Source organism: Vicugna pacos, chromosome 19, assembly GCF_048564905.1.
Source record: "Vicugna pacos chromosome 19, VicPac4, whole genome shotgun sequence".
NCBI lineage: Eukaryota > Metazoa > Chordata > Mammalia > Artiodactyla > Camelidae > Vicugna > Vicugna pacos.
Genome location: NC_133005.1, coordinates 22,878,069 through 22,885,978, shown reverse-complemented (window position 1 = coordinate 22,885,978; position 7,910 = coordinate 22,878,069). Strand labels below are relative to the sequence as shown.

Sequence of the window (7,910 nt, the reverse complement as noted above, 5' to 3'; positions counted from 1 at the left end):
AAGGGGTTGGTCCCAGGTCAGTGAGGGAAACAAGGGGTCCCTAAACACTGCCTTTCACTGGACCTAAGTTTTCTGGGGCAATGGTTTGTTTGGGGGAGGGGACACATCTTGGATCAGGGAGCCCAGAAGAGGCATGTGACTCAGCTCGGAGGATCTGGAAGCTTCTTGGAGAAGGTGCCACCTTTGCTGAGCTTGTAGCCTATCTGGTCCAGAACTCCCAGCACAGGGACTAAGAGGACAGCCTAGAGAGGCCATGATGTGTGCAAGGCCACAGAGCAAGGTCGGACAGGATAAGTACAACATGAAGCTCCAACTCCCAGCCAAGTCTCCTCCTGCCTGAATCCCTGGCTTCCCTGGGCAACCGATGGGGCTCCCTCATTGTCAGACCCCTCCACCCATCCCCTTCCCACAGCGGTTGCTCCGCGGACTGGAGGCCAAGCTCAGCTCAGGCAGGCTGGAACGCAGCGCCACCTGCCGGCCCAAGAGGGAAATGCAGTTCTCAGTCTCCACTGAGAGCAACCGGCAGGTTTCACCCTGCAAAAACGCAAATCCTCTTCCTTAACAATGATCAGTCCCTCCCGCTTCAGGTCTGTTCTGCCCCCCCTCCCACTGCCTAGCAGAACCCCTAGTGCTGCCCGCTTGGGCCTTGCCTGCAAGAAGATAAAGTCTTTTCAGGAAACGGCAACCACTCTGTCACTCCAGCTCAGTGGGTGCGGGAGATGATGACTCACATGAGACAATGGCACCTCATGACAGCAGTTTACAAAGCATGTCCTCAGCTTCCTCCTTTCACTACAAACTTCAGGGGCAGACAGTCCATTAGCCAGCTTAGAAAAAGCCCCAGGGAAGAGTTTGTCCAATGTCATGTGGTGAGTGGGTACACAAGCTGGTTCAGAACATGGATCTCCTAGGACACAGTGCAAGGGTCTTTCTTCTCCACTGGGGGTAAAGAGGCTGTCAACATACTTGAAAATAACTGACCCAGTCTGGATCATTGGTTCTCAGCTTGTGGTCCCTGGATAGCAGCATCAGCATCACCTGGGAACTTGTTAGAAAAGCAAATTCTCAGGCTCCACCCCAGATCTTCCAAATCAGCACCTCTGTGGGTGGGCCAGCCATCTGTGTTTTAGCAAACCCATGTGAAAACCTGAACCACTGGCCTAAAGCAATTACACCTCCCTTTCTATTAAATATACTTTTATTTGGGAATGATTTTCAATTTACAGAAAAGTTGTAAATAGAATACACAGTTCCCATATACTCGGCACTCAGCCTACCCCAATGTCAACATTAGTATTAACTAAGATCCAGACCTTATTCAGATTTCCAGTTTTTCCAGGAATATTCTTTTTTGTTGTTGTTCCAAGATCCAATCCAGGAAATCACACTCTTGTTTAGGACAACATCCCTTTAAATTCCATTCATCACCTCAATCTTCTTTCCCTGGGACAGAGAACGGGTGGGAAAGCTGTTGTCTTCATTAGTGAGCTGGGGAAACTGAGGTTTGAAAATTCCAAGGGACTGAGTTCTCTTAGCAGGGTAGTGAGAGCAAGGCCTGCCTCACTCTGAGCCCTTCCTTTACTTCTTCCCTTTCCCCCAAGACTTGACGATTTCAGAAGCCCCTCTGAAATGTCCCACCTGGCCTACCCACCCCGTTACCCACCAGTACAGACAGTGAGAGATGCCCCCTCCCAGAGTGAGCTCAGCCCTGGGAGAGATCCTCCTGCTGTCTCTTCACCTCCTCCCCTCTGCAGGGCCAGCCCAGTGTCTTAGTGACTTCAGCCTGGACAGAGCAAGGTCCTGGGCAAGAGAGAGAGAGACTGAGTGAGAGAGAAGCAGTATTATCTGCTTATACAAAATCACTCATGATTGATGGGAAAAAAAATGCCACAAATCCTTTGTAGTTTCTCCAAGAGGTGTAGTCTGTTTTTCCCAGCCCTTGAAACTGGGCCAAACTTTTGATTTGCTCTGACCAAAAGGACTCAGCAGAAGTGATGGTGCACCAATTCTGACCCAGAACTCAAAAAAGCCTTTGCAGGTGCTTCTTCTCTCTCTCTCTCTGAGCCCTGAGGCAATCAGGCAAATAAGCCTGAGCTAACCTGCTGGAGAGGCTACATGGAGGAGAACCAAGTCACCCAGGCAACAGCCTCCCTACTGTCAGACAAGTGAGTAAGCCTATCCGAGGCCATCCAGCCCCATCTGGGGTAACAAGCGACTGCATGCAACCCCATGAGTAACCCTGGGTAAGATCAGCAGAACTGGCCAGATGAGCCCAGCCCAAATTGCCAACCCCCCAGATTGTAGGCAAATCAACAACTGGCTTTTAGCTGCTGAGTTCTGGAATTGTTGTTGCACAGCAAAGGCCAACTGATCCCCAATTCCTCATTTCTTTCTTGCTAGTGGGATTCCAATTTTATTTCAGGCGGCATCCCAGTCCCAGGAGATGGGATATGATTTGTCTACTCAATTGTGACAATTCTGTTCCTGCCACCTGAGCTTTCTCTACAGCTAGGGGTGGCAATTGTAGCTGATTTGAGCCACCGAGACCTAAGTGGAAATACACAGGGGAAGAGAGCAGGAAACAGACCTCTGAAAAAGGTTTCACTTTATAATAGAAGTTGACAGATCCAGCTGGCTTGGCCCTTCCTCCTCCCTAACTCCATTCTTCCTTGAACACAGCCATGATTGCTGGAGCTACAGCAGCCATCTTGTGACCATGAAGTAACAAACAATGAGGGAAAGGCCACAAGGATCACAGAGATGTGTGCCCTAACTTTGCTGAGTTGTGAAACCAATACCATTAGCCATCTGTCTCCAGAATTCATGCCATATGGAGAAATAAACTTCTCTTTGTTGAAGCCACGCTAACCGAGGTTTTCCTTTACTTGCAGCTGAACGTATCCACATGACAGGATACAGAAAGACAGAGATGTAGAAAGATCTTCCTTCTTGGGAATCTGGAGTCAGCAGCAGGTGGCTCTCCAAACCCATCTCCTTTCTCATTTCACCCTCTCAATAATCCCTTGAGAGCAAACACACGATCCTATTTTCACCAAGGTGGGAAGTGGGGCTCCCACACAATTCAGTCATGAGCCCAAGGTCTTGCAGCTAGCAAAGAGGGTGCTTCAAGTCATACCTGCTCCCCAGGCACAAAAAGAATGCACCCCTGCTACACCTTCTTCCTGGCCCAGCCCACTGGAGGCGGGGCATGTCTTCTGGGCTCTTGCGAGCGGTGGCCAGTTGCAAGGAGGCTCCTATTGCAAGTCCGGCGTGGAAGCACCCAGGTACACCCTGAGGTCCGAGAGGGTGGACTGGACAAGCTTGGCTGGGATGGTCTCTCGCTGCAGCTGCTGGTAGGCTGCATAACGGTGGCAGCCCCCGAAGGAGTAGAAGTAGTTACCACCCTGGGCCCCTTTGATCCAGAGGACATCGATGGGGGGCACTCTGTCTGGATCCTCCTGGAGAGAAGAGGGCGAGTGAGTGTGGCACAGTGCCTCACAGTTTGCAAAGCAGATTTTGTTCACCTGTGCTGAGCTCCTCCAGGGTGCTCACGCTGGCTCGTGCTGTGAAACAGTCAGTTTTGTGAACTGGTTGACATCACCTTGGGAGCTTGAAAGTCAGCCATGGTGAGAGTGTTTACATCAGGGAAATGGGCAGATGCTACAAATCAGGGCTTTTTTCCCCTCCCTAGAGACTAGGTTATTAACCATGTATCATACCATTTGCATATATTATCTGGCACCATTCTAGACTGTGAATAAGGTATAGACACAGCCCCTGCCTTCGTGGGGCTTCTGTCTAGGGGGGCAGATGGAATGAGAAAGTCAATGTTAGAGTGAGAAATGCTATGAAGACAATAACACAGGTTGACATGACAGGAATGACATGAGGCCTCTCTGGGGTGACAATGGAGTACAGAGACCAGAGCACAGAGAAGTTCCCTGGGGAAGATGGAGAGGTGGAATCGTTTAGAGAAAGAGCCCACCTGCCAGGTTCAAACCTCAGCCCTGCTACTTAACTGCTCTGTGACCTTGGGCAATTCACAATTGTGCCTCAGTTGCCCCATCTATCAAGTGGGGATGAAGATGACAGCCCCACCTCCTAGAACTGTCAGGTGTCATGAGTTAATAGATATAAATTGGTTCAAATGACACTGGGTGTGTGGAAAGTGCTCAACAATCACACTGTGTATTACCTGTGGGAAGAGCATTCTAGGCAAAGGAAACAGCAAATGCAAAAAAAAAAAAAAAAAAGAACACGTTTCTGATACTGGAGGCACAGCAAGGGGCGCAGTATGACCAGAGTGGACTCAGGGGGCTCAAGGAGTAGAAGAGCCCAGAAAGGTAGCAGGGGGTCAGCCCTAGAGCATTTTTTTTATTTCTTTTATTTATTTTTTCTTCTAGTTTTATTGAGACAGAATGGAGATACAGCACTGGAGAAGGTGGAGGTGTACTGACTTACATCCATCATGCAGTGATGATGACAATTAGTTTAGTGAACATCCATCATCTCATCCAGATACAAAATTAAAGAAATAGAAAAAATCATTTTTCCTCGTGATGAGAACTCAGGATTCTCTCTTAATCACGTTCACATGTAGTGTACAGCAGTGTTAATTATACTGATCACGTTGTACATTACATCCCTAGCACTTATTTATCTTATAGCTGGAAGTTAGTACCTTTTGATCACTTTTCATACAACTCTCCCTCTCCTTACCACTCCCCCCAAACCCTACCTCTGGTAGCCACAAATCTGATCTCTTTTCTACTAGTTTATTTGTTTTTGAAATAGAATTGACTTATGATACTATATTAGTTCCTGATATACAACATAATGATTCGATATTTCTATACATTCCAAAATGATCACTATGATAAGTCTAGTTACCATCCCATCTGTCACTATACAAAGATATTACATAGTTATTGACTATAGTCCCCACCTTGTACATTTCTGACCCGGGACTCCTTTATTTTATAACTGAAAGTTTGTACCTCTTAGGTCCTGGAGCGTTTTAAACAGGGGAGGGTGACATGATCTGAGGAACAGTCTAGAAAGCTGTCATGGGAGAGCAGGCTTAGTGGAGTGGACAGAGGCGAGATCAGGGAGGACAGAGGCCTCAGCAGGTATTCAGCCAAAGATGCTGGCCTGGGTGAGGGTGCAGCGGGGACAGGGAGAAGTAGGCAGGTTTGGGACAATTTTAGGGGGCAGATTTTACAGGAGGGATGAATGTGAGAGAAGGGAGGAGGAGTCTAAGTTGACTCCCTGCCTGGGGCCTAAGCCGCCAGATGGAGAATGGTGATCCTCCACGTGTAGAAAGCCAGGCGTGGGGTGGGATGGGGATGGGGGCAGGGCCTGCTGGGGAGACCAAATGAAGTGTGAGTTGCCTCCTGCCCTTGGCCCGTGGGTGGTCTCTTATTCGGCTGCTTTGATGGATCCATTTACCTGTTTATCCCAGAGATGATTGTTAAGCCATGAGCTGGGCTCTTGAACCAGGCAAACCCGAGTTTGAGTCTCAGCTCCTCCAAAGAGCAGTGGGGGGTGGGGGGGAGGGGGAGGCTAGGCAAGTGGTCTCAGCACTGAGCATTGTTCCTCAACTGTAAAGTGGGAACGGACACCCTATAGGGCTGCTGCTGAAGTCAGGGAGCTGATGCCTGTGAGGTTCGGAGCACAGGCTGCCTGGCAGTGGAGTGGGAACGAGGGGCAACTGCCAGGTGGGCCTTGTGCTGGGCACCCAGGGGCCTGCTGGCAGGTGGGCAGCATAATGGCCCCCAAAGATGTCCAACTCCTAATCCCTGGAGCCTGTGAGTATTCTCCTTACATGGAAGAGGGACTTTGCAGACGCTGTTAAGGCTCTTGAGATGGGGAGATTATCCTGGGTTATCCAGATGGGCCAAATGTAATCACCAGGGACCTTAAACGTGGAAGAGAGAGGAACCAGAGGAGGTCTGATGTTGCTGGCTTTGAAGATGGAGGAAAGAGGCCAGAAGCCAAAAAACGTGGGTGGCCTTTAGAAGCTGGGAAAGGATTCTCCCCTAGAGACTCTAGAAAACCATGCAGCCCTGCTGATATCTTGATTGTAGTCCAGTGAGACCCATTTTGGACTTCTGAACCATAGAACTATAAAATAATAAAATCTGTCTTTGTTTTAAGCCACCAAGTTTCTGGTAATTTGTTACAGTCGCCATAGAAATCGAATACATATGGTAAACAAAGATAGTCTTGGTTCTTGCCCTCACAGAGCATATGGTTCTGGCGGGGAAGACAGGTGTCTGAGGCCATTACAACCCAGTGGGATCAGAGCTGTGCTGGTGGGCATGCAGGTGGCTGAGGGCCCCCAGGAGGCCCCTAACCCAGTAAGGGCTGTCAGGGAAGACACTGACACTGAGACAGGAAGATCAAGAAAGCATTAGAAACAGTAAAGAAGAGACGAAAGATTTTTTTGGGCAGGGGAAAAAGCCTGTGCAAAGGCCCAGGGGCGAGAAAGAGCATGCACAGCCAGGTCCAGCACAAACAGCCAGGCACCTTGCTCGTGTTATGGAAACAGCCAAGACAGGATAAAGTCCCTGCTTCTGTGGAGTTCACATGAGGTGGGGAGGACAGACAATAAAACACAAACAAACGGATGTATACTATGACTCTGGTGGACATAAGTGCTTTAAGGAGAAACACCTGAGGTTAAGGGGAGAGCTACAGAGGGGGAGGGCTGACAGGGAGGTGGACACCTGACCCAAGCGAGGGAGCAGGCCCTGGGGCTCTTTGGGAAGCAGTTCCAGGCAGTGCGAACAGCAATGCAAACTCTAGGACAGAATGACACTTGGGTTGGGGGGAAGGTAGGGTAAACAGGAGAGGTCTTTGGTGGGGCCTCGAGGTCTCACATGGTCACCTTCCAAGGGTCTGGGGGAGGCAGACATGATGCCGGGCAGGCCCCACCTGACACATATGTCCCCTCCCTCCCCTCAAGGTCCTGCCAGGATCACTCAAACTTTCTCGAGCACCCCTCTGTGATGTGGCTGACCTGTCCTCGCCCAGTTCCGGGTCAAACAAGGCCCTCCTAGCAGACATGACACTCCCAGTCCCACTGCCACAGTCAGGAGTGACTGCACAGCTTATCTCTGGATAATGCGGTGGCCATGCAGCTGGGCACTGGGGCCAGGCGGTGCCACTTTCTAAAATGCCTAACCCTGGACAAGTTGCTTGAATCCTCTCTTGCCACAATGCTTCATCTGTAAAAGAGGAACAGTGGTAGTGTGTACCTCATAGGGTTGGCATGAAGAAAATAAGGCACGTAAAACAGCTTTTGGGCCACTCACTTCAAGTGCTATCTTTATAGGAGTCAGAGATCGTTATTTTAGTTATCTCCTCCAATCTCCTTGCTCAATGAGGAAACAGAGGCCCAGAGAGGCCCAGCTACTTGCTCAAGGTCACACAGCAAATGCTGAGTTCTGGCAGAGAGTGGAACCAGTCCTGTCTCGCGTCCAGCGTGACCTCCCTCCTCCGAAGCCCCCCCTGCGGCTGGCTTCCCCGGGGCCTCACCCGGATCGTGTCCACGAGGCTCTGCACCTTGGCCGGGTCCAGCACAGACGGCAGCGGCCGGATGATCACACTCAGCGGCACGTTGTGCACCGCGGCGATGCAGCCAGAGTGGATGCTGCCGCCCTGCGCGCCGCCGCTTGGCCCGGGTCCCTCGGGCGCTCCCCGGCCCTCCCCGGCCCCGGCCCTGCCCAGCGCTCCTCCCGCGCGCAGCCCCATCGCGCCGTCACCGCCGCTGCCACCGCGGGACAGGCCGCCTCCCCGCGGACTTTAATCTCGGCCGGGCCGTACCATTCCGCGCGAGCGGTGGGGGGCCCGGCAGAGCGCCTCTCTCCCCCCGCCCCGCATGGTCCGGCCCATTCCCGCGCGCCCCC

The 7,910-nt window shown here is 51.2% G+C and overlaps 1 protein-coding gene across 1 annotated transcript; it reads right to left on the bottom strand.

Annotated features, from left to right (window-relative positions):
• Positions 1-2,595: 2,595 nt before the first annotated feature.
• SRXN1 (sulfiredoxin 1) lies at positions 2,596-7,811 on the bottom strand. Its single transcript, XM_015241776.3, has 2 exons — positions 7,540-7,811; positions 2,596-3,458 (listed from the first exon to the last, which is right to left on the bottom strand). The coding sequence occupies exons 1-2, from the start codon at positions 7,753-7,755 to the stop codon at positions 3,255-3,257; spliced, it is 420 nt and encodes a 139-aa protein (XP_015097262.2). The 5' UTR covers positions 7,756-7,811; the 3' UTR covers positions 2,596-3,254.
• Positions 7,812-7,910: the final 99 nt, after the last annotated feature.